The 23,590-nt window shown below is 34.6% G+C and overlaps 1 protein-coding gene across 1 annotated transcript in view; it reads right to left on the bottom strand.

Moving 5' to 3' along the window:
- LOC145662945 (uncharacterized) overlaps nucleotides 1–23,590 on the bottom strand; it is an 86,852-nt gene that overhangs the window by 41,253 nt on the left and 22,009 nt on the right. The window contains exon 5 of the mRNA XM_081728980.1: nucleotides 20,002–20,189. Within this exon, the coding sequence (XP_081585106.1) occupies nucleotides 20,002–20,189 (188 nt within the window). The remainder of the gene's footprint in view (nucleotides 1–20,001; nucleotides 20,190–23,590) is intronic.

Raw genomic sequence — 23,590 nt, 5'->3', positions numbered from 1 at the left:
CCACGAGACGAAACGAGACAAGACTAGACTTCTGGCTGTGTCGTCTCGTCTAGAAAAGATGTGTCCGTCTCGTCTCGTATCGAATGGTTCTGTCTCGTCTCGTGGCAACACCAGAAAGGCTGAGGCCCACAAAAGAGCTGTTAAACCAAGTGGTTAAAATTATAACTTTTAACCTAGTTTGGTTAACAGAGCACAACACAAAACACGACTGCAATTCTCCAGCAACGACTGCTTAGTTTCGACTGAACCCGTAATTACTTCGATAGGAACATTTGTCAATACCGTCAGTACAGACGAAAGGCAAGATTTCCCCATTTATTCTGATATCCTTTTTTCAGAACCCCTGGCGCCACTTCAACAAATAAGGAGGCCTATGTAACTTTCCCATTTAAAAAATTGTTTATCTTCGAATAACAGCATAAAAGGATAAAAAAAGATAAATTTTATTGTCAAATCAGAATCTTTTTCGAAACTCAGTGTCGAGAAAGGCTGACACGTTTCTGTCTTGGTTCGGAACGAGAAAGACCATGAAACAATAGTTAGTTACTGATAAAATTGCCACTTCTACGCATACTTGTACTTTTATTAAAGGATTTTTATACGTAGATATCTCCACCAGCCCCCGGAATAAAATCTTCTGAAACACTAATCTGAATGAACGCTTTACATTGTATTTGAATCTGGAGCACTATCACAAAATAATTAAACTTGAATCGATTGAAAAATGGAAGTGAAAGCTGTTTGTAAGAATCATTTTTAAAAAGTGCTTTAGGTATTCCCTGTTCTTTGTAGGGTTTGAAACGTTGAATCATTTGGATCATTTGAAATAATAAAAGATGGTATACATTTCGAAGGCAAATAATTTATTCCGAGTTAATAAATTTTTAAGCAAATTCAGAAACTGTGTTTGTATTTTTCGAGACACGAGACAAGACGTTTTACGAAACGTTTCGTATTGTATCGTGTCTCGCTTCAAAGAGTCCTGTCTCGTCTCGTTGCAACACTAAGAGAGTCTTACGCATTATCTTTCCAAGAAAATGAGCTAGAAACTTGAAAAGCACATTCAGTCAATTGTTATCATAGAATATGCTATGGGCATAGCCGCTGATGTGTAGAAGGTGACACAGGCGGAATTTGTTTTTGGCGAGTTGGAGCCGTGGGGCTCTATTATTTGGATTGGAAACATTGGTTCAAAAATATTTTACATTTAGCATACATACATATACACATATCATACGCACACACACACACATACGTACATGTGTGTTACATACACTTTAATTAATGTGTGGATCTAAGGACAAGGTCCGGTTCGCCCACCCAAAAACCACCCCTGAAACATAGAATTATGCTAATCGTAATCTTCTGAGATAGACTACCCCCCGAGGAATAAGTAAATAAATAAAAATAGTTTATTAATGTTTATCTTCCGTATACGATTAATTGAAAAATTTTAATGTCTCAACAATGAGAGCTATATACAGGTGATCCTGCGTTCCTGGCGGAACTTCCCTAGTTGCGGACAAAATTTCATACTATAAACTCTTTTCGGCTCTCTCCCTCACGGTAGTTTTTTTTTTTTTTATCTATTATCTACTCCCTTGGAGTAACTGTTGCTCTGTATTTTCACGGGCTTGCAACCGTCAGAATGAATATCTTGGCTGCCTTCCCAGCTACCCAACCAGCATGCAATAGATACATGCAATAACAATCGAATCCCACACAAACTACTCTACCCATCAAATATTTTAACATGGAAAGTTCTTTTACGCAACGTATTTCGTTTGTTTAAAATGGAATAGACCTAAATACATCTTTTTTTTTAATGTTCTTCTGGAGATTCGATAGCGAGACCGCTCACATCAAAAAATGAGAGAATTAGTGCTCTGACAATCTGGTAGAAATACAACATGCCATATGTACATTACTGTGATTACATTGCTATTTATTCAATGATTATTTTGCTTAGAGTTTTCTTACTCTCCAGGGTACTCTTCAAGGATATACAATTACACTTCACTTATGTCGCAAAAAAATATTCAGCTTGCAAATTTATTTCGAGAACTTCTCATTCCCTAATCATGTTTATACTCTCAATTTGTGCGTACAACCGACAAACTTACATAGAATCTCAACAGAGTTCAAATGCGAGGTGTCTGCTGTGAAACAAAGGTCAGTTATATGGGAGGGGATTTTAGAGTGCAGCTCTAAGAACACTGTGGGCTTTTAGAGTGTAATTCTAGGAACGCTGTAGGGGGCCATCCCGCTCCACCTGAGACCAAAAAAAAAAAAAAAAAAAAAAAGAATGAAAAGAAATCTGGCGGCACACAACTAATTCACACTGGTTACAAAGCAGGCACAACAAAGTTCTGAATGAAATATGTTTATTTTTTTGCACTATTCCATTTTCCGAACAATAACATTTGCCGATGACTTGTTAGCCCCTCCACCACAGCCACCATGAAAACAAATTCAATCGGAATTTGGCCAGCTCGTTTGATCACGAATAATTATCATTTGATCCCAAGCATAATGACGTATTACACACAATTTGGCTAGGGCTTGTTAGCCCTTGATAATCGGCATGTACCATTCCATAGACATTTCAATCGTAAATAGGTAAGCAAAGTTTCGTTAGTTTCTGGTAGAAAGTATGACAGATAAAGTTGATTGTTTATTTAACAATGGTGGCCTTTAACAATGAAACTAACAACAACAACTGAAATCGACAAGTACCATTTCATAGATAACTCAGTGGTAATCCGATGGGTGTGCCAAGTTTGGTCAGTTTCTGGTACAAAATATAGCAAAGTTGATTCTTTGTTTAACGATGGTGGCCTTCAACAATGAAACTAACAACAATATGTGGAATCAACACGTACTATTTCCTAGATATTTCAATCTTAAATGGGTGTGCAAAGTTTGGTTAGTTTGTGGTAGAAAGTATGTAAGATAAAGTTGATTGTTTATTTAACAAAGAAGAAATCCAATGATTGTTTATTTAACAATGGTGATCTTCAACAATGAAACAAAAACAATATGTGAAATCGACACATACCATTCCATAGATATTTCAATCTTAAATGGGTATGCAAAGTTTGGCCAGTTTCTGCTAAAAAGTATGGCTGATAAAGATGATTGTTTATTTAATAATGGTTTCCTCTAACAAGAAAACTAACAACAATATGTGAAATCGACACGTACCATTCCATAGACATCTTAATCGCAAATGAGTGTGCCAATTTTGGTTAGTTTGTGGTAGAAAGTATGGCAGGTAAAGTTGTTTGTTTATTTAACAATTTAGAAATCCATCGATTGTGTATTTAACAATGGTAGTCTTCAGCAACGAAACTAACAACAATACATGAAATCGACACGTAGCAATCCCTAGATATTTAAAACTTAAATTTGTGTGCAAAATTTCGTCAGTTTCTGGTAGAACGTATGACAAAGTTGATTGTTTATTTAACAATGGTAGCCTATAACAATGAAACTAACAACAATTTGTGAAATCGGCAGGTACCATTCCCTAGATATCTCAGTTGTAATCCGATGGGTATGCCAAGTTTGGTCAGTTGGTGGTAGAAAGTGTGGCAGATAAAGTTAATTGTATATTTAACAATGGTGGCCTTCAACAATGAAACTAACAACACTATGTGGAATCCACACATACCATTCCCTAGATATCTCAATCTTAAATGGGTGTGCAAAGTTTCTTCACTTTCTGGTAGAAAGTACGGCAGATAAAGTTGATTGTTTACTTAACAACGGTGGCCTCTAACAATGAAACTAACAACAATGTGTGAAATCAGCACGAACCATTCCATTGATATCTCAATCGTAAATGAGTGTGCCAAGTTTGGTTAGTTTGTGGCAGAAAATATGACAGATAAAGTTGACTGTATATTTAATAATAGAGAAATCCAAAGATTGTGTATTTAACAATGGCGGTCTTCAACAATGAAACTAACAACAATATGTGGAATCCACACGTACCATTGCCTAGATATTTCAATCTTAAATGCGTGTGCCAAGTTTGGCCAGTTTGTGGTAGAAAGTATGGCAGATAAAGTTGATTGTTCATTTAACAATGGTGGCCTCTAACAATGAAAGTAACAACAATAAGTGAAATCATCACGCACCATTCCATAGATATCTCAATCGTAAATGAGTGTGCCAAGTTTGGTTAGTTTGTGGTAGAAAATATTACAGATAAAGTTGACTGTATATTTAATAATGGAGAAATCCAACCATTGTTTATATAACAATGGTGGCCTTCAATAATGAAACTAACAACAATATGTGAAATCGACACATAGCATTCCCTAGATATTTCAACTTTAAATGGGTGTGCAAAGTTTGGTCAGTTTGTGGTAGAACGTATGGCCGTTAAAGTTGATTGTTTATTTAACAATGGTGGCCTCTAACAATGAAACTATTAGCAATATGTGAAATCGACCCATATCGTTCCATAGATATCTTGATCTTAAATGAGTCTGCAAATTTTGTTTAGGTTGTTGTAGAAAGTGTGGCAGAAAAACTTGATTGTTTCTTTAACAATGGTGGCCTTCAACAATGAAACTAACAACAATATGTGAAATCGACACATACCATTCCCTAGATATTTCAATCTTAAATGGGTGTGCAAAGTTTGGTCAGTTTCTGTTAAAAAGTGTGGCACATAAAGTTGATTTTTTATTTAACAATGGTGGCCTCTAACAATGAAACTAACAAAAATAAGTGAAATCGACACGTACCGTTTCATAGATATCTCAATGGTAAATGAGTGCGCCAAATTTGATTAGTTTTTGGTAGAAAGAGTGTAAGATAAAGTTGATTGTTTATGTAACAATTTAGAAATCCAAAGATTGTTTATTTAACAATGGTGGCCTTCAACAATGAAAGAACAACAATATGTGAAATCGACACATACTATTCCATAGATATCTCAATCGTTCATAAGTGTGAAAAGTTTGCTTAGTTTGTGGTAGAAATTATGACAGATAAAGTTAATCGTTTATTTAACAATAGAGAAATCCAACGAATGTTTATTTAACAATGGTGATCTTCAACAATGAAACTAACAACAATATGAGAAAACGACACATATCTTTCCCTAGATATTTTAATCTTAAATGTGTGTGCAAGGTTTGGCCAGTTTCTGGTAGGAAGTATGGCAGATAAAGTTGATTGTTCATTTAACAATGGCGGCCTCTAACAATGAAAGTAACAACAATAGGTGAAATCGACACGTACCATTCCATTGATATCTCAATCGTAAATGAGTGTGCCAAGCTTGGTTAGTTTGTGATAGAAAGTATGGCAGATAAAGTTGATTGTTTATCTAACAATGGAGAAATCCAACGATTGTTTATTTAACAATGGCGGCCTCGAACAATGAAACTAACAACAATATGTGAAATCGACTGGTACCATTCAGTAGATATCTCAGTTGTAATCCGATGGGTATGCCAAGTTTGGTCAGTTTGTGGTAGAAAGTATGGCAGATAAAGTTGATTGTTTATTTAACAATGGTGGCCTCTAACAATGAAACTAACAATAATATGTGGAATCCACACGTACCATTCCCTAGATATTTCAATCTTAAATGGGTGTGCAAAGTTTGGTCAGTTTCTGGTAGAAAGTACGGCAGATAAAGTTGATTGTTTACTTAACAATGGTGGCCTCTAACAATGAAACTAATAACAATATCTGAAATCGACACGTACCATTCCCTAGATTTTGTAACGTTCATTAACCAGATTATATCCGTTTTTGCTTAATTTTTGAACTGTTTATTTTATATTTGATTGTTTTAATTTTATTAGTTGTATATGTTAACATTGGTGACGGTGGCGCCATCTATCGTTTTAGACACAAACTGTTTGGACGTTCTGAATAACCTTAAACATTTATTCATATTTTCGAAACCAGACAGTGAAGCTGGAGAGAAGATTTGTCCTTAGGCGTCAAGGCATCTCCGGAAAGGGGGGGGGGGAGTCATGATTCATACCATGACTGAAAGTGGGTAAATTCCTGAGGCTGACCTCGTTTTTCGCGGCACAAAAACAGGTGATTATCACAGAGAATATGAGCAGCAGAATATGAACATTTCCAAGAAATACTCTTTCCGAATGTACCACCAAATTCCGTGATTGTTTAGATAATGACCGTACACTCAATAAAAGACGAAAAAATCCCTACGAAATCATGTTCCAACAAAAAAATTGTAGTGGTTAAAAAATTAAAGTGTTGAATGTGATTCAAGCTTCAACAAATTTGAAGTAATAGAAATGTTAAATAAAGTTGCTTCAAACATAGAAGTCTCCTGCAGAATATACCGCATTGCAAAGGAAGCCGAACATTAAGTTCTTCGTCTCCCCCTTATCACTGCGAACTCCCTCCCACTGATCTTGTGTGGTAAAGATTTGGGTACTTCTTGCCTCCAGGAATAGATTACGTAAGGTAAGTAATTACAATTCCTCTTCTATTATTATTATTATTATTATTATTATTATTATTATTATTATTATTGAGTCGCTTACCGCTGCGCAGTTTGGTTTGTGTTCTTTTTTTTTTTTTTTATTTTCTCAAATCGGCTTCCTCCTACTCATAATAAGGGGCAACGTTGCGCTCGTTGAATGTCATTTCCGTTTTATAATCTTCCTAGGCTGGGACAGAGAATAGATACAGGACTTTTGAGCTCAATCATAATAGAAAGTCTTATGAAATAATCAGGTGCATAATGGGCCACAAGGCTAGTGCACAAGCGTTGTCCATTGCAACTAGAATGATTTTAGATGGCTTACCGGACAGAGTAACATCGTTTCCCGGTGATATTATACTGAGAGGTTACACTTTCCAACAACAGTTATCAAACTAAGAATTATTAATTCAGAAATTACGAAAGCGCCATTTTTGTGCACGATCAAAGACGACACATTTATTTTACTCAGAATTGGACGGGCTCTGATATCTTGTATCAGGCAAATGTATTAAAATATCTCGAAAAATAGCGTACCAAAAAGAACTTCGAAAAGTTTTATTGGCCTATGCTTATATTTATGGGGACACATCACGGACTTTGGACTTTATCATGAAAATAAAGCCCTTTCAGCATCTAGTAGCGCAAGTCAAAATTTAAATGGACAAAGGACCATGACATTCTCTTTGGAAGACTAAAAGAAAGCAATATACAAGCTCCATCGTTATCTCATTTAGACGATTCCCTAGAAACTTGTGTATGCTCTGATTCCAGTAACATCTACGTGTGAGGTCTATTGGCATGTTATAACCCGAAAACTGAGAAGAAAAGGTTGTAGCCCATTGAAGTCAAAGACTTACGAAAACAGAAAAAAACCTAGTATTTGGCAAAAAGAAATATATGCTTCAATTTACACATTACGGAAATTTAGATGTTTTCTACTGAACAGAAAATTTAATCTGTACCTTGATACCATATGTTTATCTTTTTTAAATACGCAGCCACATAGGGTTGGAAAATATACCCAATATAAATTATTTTTGACGGACTATCCGTTCAACATTATTTACCAGGTTTTCGTCATCCTGTAGACATTGATTGTGGGTTAGAACAAAAAAAAAAAATAAAATAAAATAAAATAAAATAAATAAAATAAAATAAAATAAAATAAAATAAAATAAAAAAAAATAAAAAAAAGTGAAGTAAAGCACAAACCTAATAATCACGAGGAAAGTGAAGATTTTCACACTTTTCGTTCGCACTCGTTAGATGTTAATATTTTACAACCTACTGACCAAGAACTAATTTCAAACATAGTGATGGAGCAACGAAAGATGAAAATTATACAGAATTTAGTTCGGTATTGGAGGGACATGAACCTGACAAAATATCAACAGTAGAGTCAGTTCCATTTTTCTGTCTTTAAGATAATGTACTTTATAGAAAGCAGAAACATCCTGATTATGGTCTATTATATCTTCCATGTGTTCCGAAGTCTCTTGCAAATTTATGGTTGACAACCTTTCACAAACACCCAACTGCTTCTCACTTTGGATTCACCAAATCGTATAAGATCGCATTAAGGAAATTTTACAAACCTCATCTTAAAAATTATCTAACACACAAGATAAAGACTTGTCTAAAGTATCAGAAAATAAAAACACCAGAAAAAACACAGGCGCAATTGCTGCACCATCCTATTGGATAAATTGGCACTTCATTGATGTTCGACACTTAGGGGTCATTCTTCGTAGAAAATGGACAAACTAAGTATATATTTGTTGTTACAGAAATGGCCATTCACTACATCGTTACAAAAATCACTAACTCCATAACCAAAGAAAATACTGAAAATTTCCTGGAGCAAGAAATTATTCTACGATTTCGTGCATTTCACTTTATTTCTTGATCAACATCCTGTACATAGGCTGCAAGGTTACAAAATTTGGCACTAAGATATGACTTCACTTATAAATATTCAACTGCATACAATCATTCATCGTCGGGATTGGTTGAATTATCTAAATATATATATATATATATATATATATATATATATATATATATATATACACATATATATACAGGTTTTAAAATTTTTCGTCCAAGAAAATCAAGCAAATTAGCAGAAATGGCTCTCACATATCACTTTTGCAATTAACACGTGTGTTCAGTCTGGCACAAAATACTCCAAGTTTCTTATTTTGCTATGAACCAAGTACATTCGCAGAATGTACTCCCATGCGCAAAAAAAATTGCGCGTATACTGTAACTCAAGATTTTTCGCATTTATTCCATTTTCCTTACGTTTATGGGTAAAATTCAGTTATTAGTATGTGGAGATAATAGAAAGCAATTCATCTAAGGAGATATTTCCAAAAAATATAATAAAATAATAAAAATATAAGCAAAAAACAAAATTATGCTCGGTTTTGTGTATACTGGCAACGATGATTTCTAGGGATTTTTTCAGTAGCAGATCACAATTGCGGAGGGAATTCAGTAGGGGAATCGAGAAGTTGGATCAAGGAACTGATACTGGACTAAAATGTTGCATTTATTGGTTAAAACCTAGTGTGTAGATTGCCTGCCAAATATAAATTAGCTTCTGTAACTAAGATGTCGTACGAAAATATAGAATTAAACAGAAAAACTCTTATCTTAAGGTTCGAAGCGATACGCACCATGGTTATGAAGATTATTTCTTTAAAAAAAAGGAGCCAACACAACGTAGCCTCCGTGGTTAGGTGGATAGAGTGGCGGAGTCGTAGTTATTTTATTATTTTGACACCACATCGAATCCCATCCCATCCCATCCTTTTTTTTTTTTTTTTTTTTTTTTTTTTACAAAACATTATAGGAAGTGTATAATTTTGATGTTAATAAGAACCGAAACAATATAATAAGGAAATAATTTATTGGTAGTATCCTTTAATCGACGTATTTATTCAGTATTAGAATACGTGTACTATTGGAAACAGTTATTGTTTTCAGTTAATAGTCTTGCATGTTACTTCCCGTTCTTGAACAGCAGACAACTCACTTCGGGTTTGTGTGTCAGGAAGAACATACGCGACCTTGAAAGTCTGTTCAGTCTTACCCCTTGTTACATCGACCTGATGTTAAATGATCGTTTATGTGTGTGTGTGTGTGTGTGTGTGTGCTTGGTTTTTGCTTTTTAGAGTATTGACTCTCTCTCTCTCTCTCTCTCTCTCTCTCTCTTTTTTTTTTTTCATATCCACAAGTGCAAGAATGCTTTCGTTGAACGTAACTAAATTATACAGATCTATGTATACGGAACACGAATATTTCCAAATATAGAATGAATATGAACGCTAATCATACCATATTTCTACATTATATAGTAGCGTGAAAAACTGATATTAAAATGATATAACAAACAGGCATAAGCTTTTTTTTTTCTAGCATGGCAACACATTAAACGTAACTCATTAAATTTTGGGAATTACAAATTATCACCTTACGTGTCGTTGTATTCCTATTCTTTTTCACGTTCAAGCGACGAAAGAAGAAATTGTAGTAATAGTGATAAAAATCGAATTCGAGATTTCAATGAATTCAAGTTTCACGCCCCCACATATCGAAAAAGTGATTTTGATGTCTGTCCATCTGTTCGTTTGTCGGTTCGTCATGCTTTTACATGCATTCAAATAGAGGCCATGCTTTTCGACGTATCTGGACCTAAGTCTAGACATAAAGTTTTTATAACACTTTATCGTTTCGAATTCTATATTCTCCGACACATAAAAATAAGGGTAGTTTACTGAAGGATGAAAATTTAAAATAATTAAATTGTTTCAAAAATAGCTGTAAAGATTTTGCTTATTTTTTTACAAATATAGTTTGAATCATTGCTCTGAAAAAGTACGTAAGGTGTAATTTACTGTATGGGATGCGTTTTTTCGAACAATTTTCTCAATCACATTTTATAAATAAATGTATCATTAATAACCTAACAATATGACACAACTCGTTCGTCCTGTAAACATTCAGAAGGGTAGTTTAGCCTACTCTTCGACGATTTCCCCATTAGCGCCTGACCCAATTTTGTTCATATTTCATAAATAAATGTCACATAAATAACCTAACGATACGGCATAATTCCATCATCCTAAAAAGCTAGAAGTGGTATAATACTTTTCGGAGTAAGATTTACCCTACGATTTTGTGGAGAACGACTCAGGCAATTTTGTTCGTATTTCATAAATAGCGTAACTCGTTTGTCCTGAAAAGATACACAAGGGATATTTTATTCTTGGGGATGACTTTTTTGACGATTTCTCAGAAAGTACTCGGACGCTTTTGCTCATAGTTCACATACAATTATTTCCTTAATAATTCTAATATATGGCATAAGTTATTTCTAACAGAAATATGACCAATAGGTACTTTACTTTTGGACATAAGTTGCTTCGAACAAAGTTTTCCAAAAACACATTATTTTATTCGCATTTCCCAAATAAATGTTTCAGTAATAGCTGCAGCCTAACACGAGTCAGTTTAAGAAATTCGAGCGAGAAAATTCAGTGCGTTTCATAAGTACCCATTCTTAAATATATTTTTAAATGTTACACCTAATCACAATTTTCCTAACAAAATCGAAACTTCTATTTAAATGTGCCTTGTTGTTGCCAAATGGTTCAAGTCCATTGGTTCTAGATTTGATTCCCGGTGAGAGCTAGTGTATTTTTATCCAACGTTAAGGTATAGGTAATAAGTAGGTGCAAAGAGAAAAGTGTTGAAACAAGTCTAACCAACCTAATAAATAATACAAAGAAATAATACAATATTACGAAATTATAGAAGAAACGTTGTTAATATTAGATATTTGCGTGTGAGATTGTCCAACCGATGACTGTCAACTCCAAAGGTAAGAAAGTGAAACATCCAATACCAGGTTAATTAGTGGTCTCTAGGTAAACCTATCCTACTAGGAAGTGATTGAGATACCAAAAAATGTTGTACTCGCTGGGAGACATGTTAGGAGAATACATTGGGTGAGAGACTTTAATTCATGAATATAGTCTGCACCTTCGTTGGTGTATTGAAGTGCGTAGGTGGTGTGTGTTTAGCACATCGGGTTCCTTTGTTGTTAGTCCCAGCTTTCTAGACCGGATGCAGTTATTCCCGGTAGAAAATACAATATATATATATATATATATATATATATATATATATATATATATATATATATATATATATATATATATATATATATATATATATATACATTTCTATTACTATTAAAGTAAATAATTACACTCATTCCCTCAATGTGATACTTGCTTGTTTAATTGTATACAGAGAGCTGATCCGTGGAAAAATCATTCATAATAATAAATAAAATAAACTCGACAAATATTCTTGTAAATAATAGGTAAAAGTTTGCGTCACACTGTTCATTTTGCTGGGCACGCCAGTGTGCCACGTTATCCGGTTGTGGCACACTGGAATATAGGGTATGGCTTTCTAATTTTTCCCAACTATTTTAACTGCTTCAATTGAAATGAATTTATAATAATAAGAGAGTGAATTTAGTCTTCTTACCCTTCGATTTAGAAATAAGGTCCGCTAGAATTGTATATATAAAAAATAATAATACTCAGAATTTTATAGAGTGGTTTGTTTTATTCGAAATGACATACTTCCTGCAACTGTTTGGGTTGGAATTATTTGAAATCAAATCTTTAAGTTTTATGATCCACGGTTATACCGGCTAGGCTAAAAGACACGGTGATGAGAAATGAATGCAATGGTGGAATGAAAAAAGTGGGAGAAAACGGAAGAACTCCGAGAAAACCCATGCACATGGTGTATCTCCACCACAAAATTCATTTGGTGCGAGCTGGGGTCGAACCAAGGATCCCATGCACCAAAGGTGAACGCTTTATCACTGAGCCACCGCGGCCCCTCTGAAATTATTTATAGGAGAGAGTGACTACTTTTATGAAAACTTGATATCGAACACATTTGTTTAAAAATACCAGCTTTTTGTGAAATATTGCTTAATATTCAGGGAAACCTAAGTCAATAATAATAATAATAATAATAATAATAATAATAATAATAATAATAATAATAATAATAATAATAATAATAATAATAATATATTATTATTATTATTATTATTATTATTATTATTATTATTATTATTATTATCTTAAAAACTCTCCGGACCTAGTGCATTGGCACAATTCCACGAATCAAAAAGAATGTGTTTACTTATCATATAAGTGTAGAAGGACTTAATCCCTGTTGCTTTCAATATAAAAAGAAAGTGTCCAACTGTCAAATGATATGCTACATAAAATGCCCTATGCAACATAATGTAGTATAGTATAAAGTCATCATTCCAGGTTGTCTAAAGAACACTTTCGTTTTAGCAAGAAAGGAAGAAAATAGAAAATACTGAGTTTTAACCTAGTAGAAAGTTTGCAGATTTAAGGGAAAATGCACAGAGTTGTTGGATATAAAATGTAGTTCGGATTAATGGAGTAAGACACCGTAAATATTTTATTGTTTGAAATATACTGGGAGTGACCAAGCCATTACATATGGAAATATCGAAAGAGACACGTTAATGGTGTTAGTTGCAAACTTTTTTAGAAATGAAAAAATTAAGGAAAGCTCTAAAACTCTGATATCACAGATCCAAATTGTCTGACTGTTAAGTAAAACTGATAAATCTGAGTAAAGAAAAAAAAAAAAAAAAAAAAAAAAGAAAAAAGTATTAATGACCTGTGTTAGTTTCAGACATATCATTCTCATATCAAAACTACGATAGAAGTAAATTATGAATAAAGGTGAATTCACAGTTCTGGAATACCAACAAATGATTTTGCTAGATGTAACTTTTCAGAAAACTTTTTTATAAGGCTTTAGATTTATTATTATTTTTTTTTTTTTTTTGTTTGTTTATTAGCTTCCCCATGCCGTAAACGTCGCCAACTTCTAGTGGCTCACTTGCCGGTAAATGGCGATTGTCGATATAGTGACGCGTCGAAGGTTTGCCGCTAGCGTGCCACTAGTGGCAGGGATTTGTCGAGTCGAAGCAGATATCTAGAATCGGGGGTATTGAAGTTACCACAACGTAAGAACGAGGACTTCATTTTGGTCCGCGCTCGTTTGATTTGTCACGGAAAATCGTAAAGGGACCAACATGAACTATCGCCAGTCATGTGCATGCGGTTATTATTATATATTATTTTTCCCTGACGAATTGTTATTATAAGGACAATATTTGAGCTCCGGGGGTCAAGAGTAACTCCTGCCTTTACATCATGAAGTGAAAAATCTTGAGGTGGGTGCGTATAATTGTATTAATTTAGTTGGCAACTGTCGCCGATCACTAGCAAGTGAATATGGGAGAACTATGGAAAAAAGTAAATAGACGCTTGCCATTTTGTTATAAAATTACATGACGAGTGCATTTGATTTGATTCCGAGTGCATTTGATGACGAGTGCAGTTGTCTTCAAATATACACGGTTAAAGAAGCACTCTGATCAGACTTCAACGATTTATCACTCTACAAGCTGTGTCTTCATAATCGCCTCCGTGACGAATTCCGAAGAACACGCAATTAGCAACCCTAAGGTTGATGATTCACGCCCAGCTCAGGGCACTTTCGTTTTATTTTTTTAAAAATGTTTTTAGACTCATCTTGATGCAAAGAAATTACGCATATAGGCGATTTAACGTATTTTAGGGGAATAATTTTGTGGTTCCTTGGCGTTCCGTCGCTTCTCTGCCGGTGGTGGTATAATTTTCAAAACGGAAGTGGGACCAATTTTTGGCTGCGGGACGGCCAATTTTTGGGGACATGTCAGTAGTTGCCTATCGGTGGTCCACCGACGCTTACGGCATGGGATTGTCCCCTCACGAGTGAGGCAGATTGTAATCGACCAAGAGTGTTTTGGAAAAATGGGAAACATCTTCCGACTTCGACTACTGAATAATCCGTTTAGGATCAAGTCAAATCAAGGCTGCGCCACGGGAAGGTAGAACAAGTGAGGCAATCTTTCCAAGCACTACGCTGAAGAGCCTCTGTCTCATTCAAGACTTAGACTCTTCAGGAAAAGTAACAAGTTTATTACTTGTAATTTATTCTTTGAGTCAAAGTATTTTGCAATAAACCATCGTTTTGTAAGATATTTTTACGATTGTATACTATTAATTTCGAAAATTGTACTCATAATATAATTTCCCATCATGGATTTGAAAAAATCAAAGTTGGAACAAAGACAGATCTTCGATTCACATGTCTCTTCATGTTTAATATTGAAGTCTCATCTTCATTATTGACCCTTAATTTATTTTAGTCCTAGGCAACGGGAATCGACGGGATGGCTCTAAGTGAAAACATTCATTTAGATGGTTAAGTAATCAGGAAATTCCTGCTGTTATTTCACGAAACACAACAGAACTTGAGAAAAAAAAAAAAAAAAAACAATTTTGCTTACCAGGGGGAGGGAATAAATCATCTGCTTACGTTTGCTTAACTAGGAAGAAGGCAAGGGCGCCGATCCTGGGGGGCCGGGCCCGCTCAAAGCTCATGTAGGCCTCCTTTGTATTTATGAATATACAATATTTGGCATTATTTGAGTGTAATTTGTCTTAAAATTCTCATATATATATCTTCTGCATTTGAATGCCCCCCCCCCCCCAAATTTAAAGAGAAATTGGCGTCCTTGGAAGATCTAGTGAAATGAATAAAAATGTGATAACGTAATACTTGAACAACTCTATCTAATGGAGGAAAGTAAATTAGTATTCAACACTTCTTTCAGTTTTCAGCATTTCAAAGATTCTCGTAATTTAGTAGCGTCCCGGATTTGCATTTTTGAAGTACGGGAACTTTATCTATACCTTAACGTGGGAATCGGTTTCGGACCATGCACTTAAGCCGCTTTGCCATAAGAGGCACAAGAAGTTTTTCTTTCGATTTCCTCAGGAATATTGCGAATGGTATAACTTTTAAAACTATGTTTAAAAAAGAATACACATCGACATAATAAGATGATAATCTGATACCTAGGAAATATATTGAATTGTTTTTAATTTGTTCTCACGCTTCCAAATCAGTACTTATGCTTTTTTTATTCCAGCCTTTTAATATAAGCATTTCAGACTATTGTCTGTTCTAGGACGATACAATTCTAGTTCATGTATATGCTAGCTTTGGAAATACAGTAGAGTTTCGCTTATCCGACATAAACAGGCAGGCAGAACGCTGGATAATATGGATGTGTTAAGAAAAGACCTATTAAAATTAAAACTTATGATATAATTTTACATATTACGCATCTAATAATAATGTTTTATAACAAATAACTGCACTGCACTGAATCAGGGACGTATCCAGCGTGAGATCCTGAGAGCTGTCTCTCTCCGAAACTCAAGCACTTTTTAATAAACTTGCCTTTACCCTTTTGAGGTTCTTTTATATCAGTTTACTAGTAGTCAGTGTCCAAACTTTGGGCAATGTGCTGTTGTCTTGTTATAATTCTAAGAACATACCATAATGCCATTATACCAGGTGCAGTGGCGTATTTAGGGGGGTGGCTTCCGGGCTTAAGCCCCCCACGAAATCTTACTTAGTAAAGTAAATGAAATATCTTGCAGAATTTTCACATTTCCAGGCAAAGCCCCCCCCTGAAAGTTAGCAAAGCCCTTCCCGAAACAAAATCGTAAATACGCCACTGACCAGGTGGAATTAAAGAACAGTTTTAAATAGGATTAACATTTCGTTTCCTTTCTGTTTTTAACTTTAATATATTAGAACGATACACTCCATGTCTTCTTGCTATTTTTGTTATGTGATATACGTAGCAGACAGTTTTCTTTAGTTACATTTCTCTCGAAAATATGTTTCATTTTGTTTGTGCTATAATGCAGTTTCCAAAATAAACCGGTTTATAAATGAAAAGTAGGAAAAAGTTTAAGAGAGGTACAGAACTGTTGCATTATTATTATTATTATTATTATTATTATTATTATTATTGATATTTAAAAACATTAGAATTACGTGCTTACGAGGATTCGTGTTGGGCCCCCTCCGAATAGAAAACCTGGATACGTGTCTGCACTGAATGATAGACGTATGAGTCAAGGTGTAGACGGGCGCGCTAGGCGATAGACTCCACAGCATGAAAAATAGATTAAGACCACAACTTGCAGATCTTCTTGCCGATTGGTGCTATTTGCAATGATATATCGGATCATATGGTATGTGGAACAAAGGATGGTCGGATAAGCGAGACCATGGTGTATTGGTATTTCACGCACCTAAACCTGTAAAATGTCTGTATAAACAATTATCTTTCACTCACTAGCTAAATTTGTTTGTATGATCACACACCTTGCCTCATAAAGTATAGTCTTATAAAGAAAAAAATATTTTTTTTTAGCTAAAACCTAAAGAAAAGCCAACTTCAATTTTTTTCTTTTTATTAATGGCAAACTAGTCCACTTCATCACGATAAATCACGTTTGGTACTAAGATGTCTTTTTCTGTCCGTATATATCCTTCACACTTCGTTGGAGACAAAATTGTTTTTTCCCCAAGAAAACAGGATGAGAGAAACTATACAACAACATGAACAGAAAACAATAGCTATTAACAATAGTTCTCTAATCCTGGATAAATACGTCATTACAGCAAAATATTAGTAAGTTGTCCTTATTATATTGCTTCGGTTCTTATTAACATGAAAATTATAATGTTTTGTAAAAAAAAAAAAGAAAGAAAGAAAAAAAGAAAAAGAAAAAAGAAAGAAAAGAAAAAGAAATGGGATGGGATGGAATGGGATTCGATGTGGTGTCAAAATAATAAAATAACTACAACTCCGCTACTCTACCCACCTAGCCACGGAGGCTACGTTGTGTTGGCTCCTTTTTTTTAAAGAAATAATCTTCATAACCATGGTGCGTATCGCTTCGAACCTTAAGATAAGAGTTTTTCTGTTTAATTCTATATTTTCGTACGACATCTTAGTTACAGAAGCTAATTTATATTTGGCAGGCAATCTACACACTAGGTTTTAACCAATAAATGCAACATTTTAGTCCAGTATCAGTTCCTTGATCCAACTTCTCGATTCCCCTACTGAATTCCCTCCGCAATTGTGATCTGCTACTGAAAAAATCCCTAGAAATCATCGTTGCCAGTATACACAAAACCGAGCATAATTTTGTTTTTTGCTTATATTTTTATTATTTTATTATATATTTTGGAAATATCTCCTTAGATGGATTGCATTCTATTATCTCCACATACTAATAACTGAATTTTACCCATAAACGTAAGGAAAATGGAATAAATGCGAAAAATCTTGAGTTACAGTATACGCGCAATTTTTTTTGCGCATGGGAGTACATTAGGAGTTAAAAACAATATCCAAGTGGACAGACAAAAGTTAGTAGCAATAAGAGAAAAAGTTAAAAATCCTTTAGAAAAGGCTCACTTACAACAGAAGAAATTCTATAACCAACGTCATAAACAAGCAAATAATAGTCTACTTCGATTCCATTTTGGTCCATTTTCCATCATGAAGAATAGGTAATGCGGAAGTTTCTTCCTCTACGTATCACGGTCCGGCAAGAATTCTTAATGAATTAAATCTTAATTTATACCGTGTGGAGTTGCCACCGACATTCAAGAAACGCATTCAGAATATCTCAGTAAACAGAATTAAACAATCTTTTACGGATTGAAACAAGAGACAAAGAAAAGAGAAAACAACATATGGAATACTCACCATTTTAAAGAACGATCCACTAGAATGGATAATTCGCTATTCTTCAACTCACATACTTCCTATTACTGTCTGTTATTTACTTTGGCTAAATCATTATAATCCATTACAGAATGAAAATTACAACCTTGTATTTTTCTGGCTCTTCCGCTTAAAACGAATCAACGATCTACACAAGGACAGAAACAATAATTCTTCGTTTTCTCACTCGCTTTCTCGATGGAACTTGCATGATTACTAATGACGTCATATTGTTTTCAATATACAGGATGTTTTTATAATCAGGCTTATCATTACCATATACAGGATGTCCAGGATATCAAGTCCCTTATTATTTTCTCAATCAGCATTGGAATCTTCGATTGCAATATTTCTGTATTTCCTTTATAAGCATCTAAAACCCCATACTTAAAGAAGTTTCTTCTTTTTAGAAAGATGCTTCGATTTTTATTATGTTAATTTTAATATTAATAACCTACTTGTACCTCAACATCTGCAAGTCCAGTACTATCAGTGAGACTATCAGTTCGAAGAGATAATATCATTCCCATTACAAAGAACAGCTTCGCCGGCGCCTACTCCTACTATACAGGACGCACCTAATATAGACGTTTCTAAGATACAGGACATATCTAACGCACAAGAGATTCATAACAATAACACTATTAGTGACGTAATTTATTATCTCTTATTGTCACTGCATTCTTACCCATTTTGAGGGAGATGATATCTGCGGATAGATCATGCTTAGTTGGGACGGACTCATAAAAATGAAATGAAATCTTTGAGTTTTACGTCCCATGGTTATGCCGACTAGGCTAAAGGAGACGGTGATGATGAGAAATGAATGAAATGGTGGAATGAAGAAAGTGGGAGGAAATGGAAAAACCCCAAGGAAACCCACGCACACGATGTTTGTCTACCACAAAGTTCACTTGGCGCGAGCTGGGATCGAACCAGGGACCCCAGGCACCAGAGGTGAACGCTCTACCACTGGGCCATCGCACTTCCGCGGACTCATAGTGTTATCATTATTATATTTCTTTTAGTGTTAAACCTCAATGTTTTCATTGCTATTTTTAGTGTATATAGTGTTTTGTGTTCAGTGCTTATAGTGTTTCAATTTGTGTGAAAAATCATTCTTCGAATACGAATCATTCTTGTGATGACCAAACCCAAAACTGAATGTGGATAAAGGTAGCGACAAGCAATGGGACTACACCATAAATTACAGCAAGCAATAAAATCTTACACTTACCGTAACTGCCCCAAAAATTTCCTCAGCATTTGGTTCAGCATACTTTATTTAACATGAAACCAGTTCAATGTTAATGGATATGGAAACACTGAGTTTTCAACCCGGAATATGGAAGTTCTGTGTACAGTTTTCCAATTTTTCACAAAAGAAGAAACAAGTTATACTTTTTACCGAATAGAAGAAAAAGAAATGTTAACTAAGAAATAGTATAAGAAGTACTCCGGAGGACTACATGTATAAAGAAGTAAACAGTAGTATTTGCGAAGTATGTAGAATGAAATGAATAACCCTCGACGCACAACGTAGGTAACAATATTCGCTCTTTTATAAGAAGTTATTTGTTTGTAATAACTTTTGCCCCCTTCCTCCACAAAAATAAATAAAGCATGCCAAGTTATTTACATAAATGTACCTCAGTATTGTAGAACAGAAATACATGCAAATATTATTTTAAAAACTGAAAACAATAATAAGGAAACTTACCACAATAGAGAAACATCTGCTGATTTTTTCCACTACCTCCAGTATTTCTCCGGGCTTATCATACATGGAAAATAAGTTTGCATGTTTCTTGGCACATAGACGACAGTAAAATCTGAAGAAATTTTCATTGATGTCTGTGCTATCGATCGTCAAATCCATAGTCTCATTTCGAATATCTAACAATTGTCCTAGAAGTTATAGAAAGGAAAAATGTTTTCTCTTGTCCCATTATTTTAAGAAGAATATTCGTGTCAATATCCCTCATACACATAATAGTAGTTACTTAACACATTTTATCCAATTGCTTTAAAAAAAAGAAAAAGAAAAAAAAGAAAAGAAAGAAAGAAAGAAAGAAAGAAAATACAACGAAGTCTTTAAAAATCTATACAAAAATTTCGTTTACTTTATGTTTGCAGGGGCCGCGGTGGCTCAGTGGTACAGCGTTCACCTCTGGTGCTTGGGGTCTTAGGTTCGATCCCAGCCCCCGCCAAGTGAACTTTGTGGTGGACAAACACCGTATGCGTGGGTTTTCTCGGGGTTCTCCCGTTTCCTCCCACTTTCTTCATTCCACCATTTCATTCATTACTCATCATAACCGTCTCCTTTAGCCTAACCGGCATAACCGTGGGACGTAAAACTGAAAGATTTCATTTCATTTCATTTTTTATGTTTGCAATCCAGAAATTATCACATCACCATTTTCGCTTATTTACGCTCTTAGCCCGTGTTCTTTAGAAAATAAAATGGCGATCACCACAGAAACGAAAAAGACGCGACGTCACACTATTTCAGCCCACTCATGGCAGTGGCGTCATGTGACATCGTTTTTCGGTAGTTCACAGCCGTTAGAAAATTCTCACTCTAGAATTCTTTCAGTATTCGAAATAAGCAAAACCATAAAATCAATAGAAGTAACAATATATACATCTACATATAATAAGAAGTATCCATTCATAATCAAATACCCTACTTCATTTGTGTATGAAATTACTTCTGATGTTTTTCTGGGAATCAACTTGTCAATGACTCCTCGGAAGTTTAGTTTTTACAATTTTTTTCTCTGTTAGTACTAGCTAATGCACTCAAACTATTTTGAGTTGCGGCACTCCTTTAAATGCTTTTATATTTTTTAATATGGTAAAACAACGTTGGACTGTTTACTAAGATTTTCACGAATTGTGTTCCATGCCGTTCTCTTTCTACGGACTCACCATCAATCTCACGACGATATACTAATGGCATCTGCGTTAGAATCCAAATATCTGCCAATCTCGTATATTTGAATTGCCAGATATGTTGTTTTGTGAACTGTTAACAGTATACACGAAACATGCAATGTATCAAATTATTATGACAGTATAACTACTGATAAAGAATGATTAAGTATGTACCTACAAAGGTATAACAATTAATAAATATTGCATTGCAAGCACAAAGTAGAAAGTACACTTTGACATCTGTGGACGTATTCCATATTTAAGGATGAGAAGTCCTGCTATACACTGACTATTAACCCAGTGCGTATGCTGATGTACAACTTTATCAGCATTTTCGTAAACGCATAAGCACTTCCGAAATAAACCTCTTTACGAATTAAAATGAAAACACAGAAGCTCAAATAACAGAAATTCTATTCCCAAACCCTCTCATTTGTGTTATAAGCTATCTTTACTTAATGCCATAGAGGAAACTCCGATAAAATTGAACTAGTGGAAACGAGAAAGGAAAATGGTTGGAATTATTCGTACGTCGAAAATGAATTTATCGTTGATTCAGCTAAATTCTGTGAATGATTCACCAAGATGATATTTCACTGCACAAGCGAAAAGCAAAATGCGCACAGCTGCAAAACGTAAGTTTCTTACAGATCATTAGTGAAAAACACACAATCTCGTTTTTTGCAAATCGAAATTCCTTGACTCTTAGCAGAATTCCCCGACTTTTTCCTGTTTCTCAAAATCTCTGGCATTTCTTGGTTTTCCAGGTTGTCACGCTGTACGTACACGCTTATTTTTGAACGTACACTCATATCCAAAATTATTGTCGCATGCCTATAAATATGTTGTTGGAGGAATATAATTTGATAACGAATTCGCCCCGTATTTCTTATAATGTTAGTATGTATATAATCGGCAAAGGCATATATGTGGCAAATTTCATGTCAAAAGAGCTGTAAATATGAAAAATAAAACAAAAATAAAACTTTCTTGTCCATTTAGCAACATTTTGTTTTACTCATTCTAATTTTCGTATTTATAATTCTTTTCCTATGAAATTTACCACAAATATACTTTTTCCGATTATACACATAGTATCAGTATTAAAAGTACCTTGCGAAATCATTATCAAATTATATTCTTACAAGAAGACAGTTATAGATATACGACAATCAGTTTGGACATGAGTGTACATGCCTTATCTTTGAACAGTGAAACAAAAATTAACGATTAAGAGTTAATCATAATTTTAAGATATATTCACTAACTAAACTGTATACTGTTATTTTGCTCTTACCACAATTACATGCTTGATTAGTATATAATTCAGTATCAGTTTTATCTTAATACGTGGCATGTTACGGTACATTGAATTTTTAAATTGACAAAAACAATTCGTTCCTCTCGAAAACTACGCATGAGGATTTGCATTCACTCATTATTTTGTTCAGCTCAATGAGATCTACCGTTTGGTATATGTCTCGTCCCCTATTTATTTTCCCACTAAACGATAACAATATTGTAATATTCCTTTTTTTTTTAAATTAAATAATTAATTAATTAATTAATATGTTTGTGTGATGTTCACTTTCCTTACGACTATCGATGGTTCAAACGTACTATTGATTGATGGGCACACCATCTACCGGGCTAGTGTAGAGTATAACTAAGAATCAATATTTGTGTGTCCATATGTCCCCGGAAAACAGAACTCAAATTTAGCCCAAAAAGAGTTTCAGGACATCTTACATCACAACTCAGAGCTCCACATCTAATCCTGCTACCTGCAACCTTCTGTAGAAAAGGTTCCAAGCCCCAAACTACCGACACAAGACATTGACCTCCCAGTTGGTCCAGGACTAAAGATCACTGAAAATAAGTAGATGTGTAAAGGCCATACCAGGAAACCGGAACGGGTATTTACAACCCTTCTTTTATTGAGTATGCACGTTAGGTCACATGGTATACGAATGTGAACGCAGCTCCTAAGGAAACCGGGACCTTTTAAAAATGTATAATGATGTTTTCAAATGAGCATCAATCACTGAACTACATGTTTATAAGATTAGATAGGAATCAAATAATTACACTCACTGGTAAAGTCTCCTTACTCTCCTTACTGGCCAATGTCACATCCCTGTGCGAACTATAATCTCTCTAGTATTTACTTGCGATTTAGAACACAAGTGACCTCTGTTACTCTGCTAATTTTAGTCCAGATCTCGATGTTAAATTTAGGTTTTAAACGTTACACCGATATTCCTTTTCACCGGATACCTTTCAGTGCACACAAAAATTAGGAACCACAACAAACTGGTACAGGACACGTCTTCCCAATATGGCGGACAGCGTTTCAGCTTCTATTTCTATTC

This window comes from Thermobia domestica, chromosome 10 (genome assembly GCF_964235325.1).
Source record: "Thermobia domestica chromosome 10, izTheDome1.hap1.1, whole genome shotgun sequence".
Taxonomy (NCBI): Eukaryota; Metazoa; Arthropoda; class Insecta; order Zygentoma; family Lepismatidae; genus Thermobia; species Thermobia domestica.
This window is presented reverse-complemented; position numbering and strand designations above follow the sequence as displayed.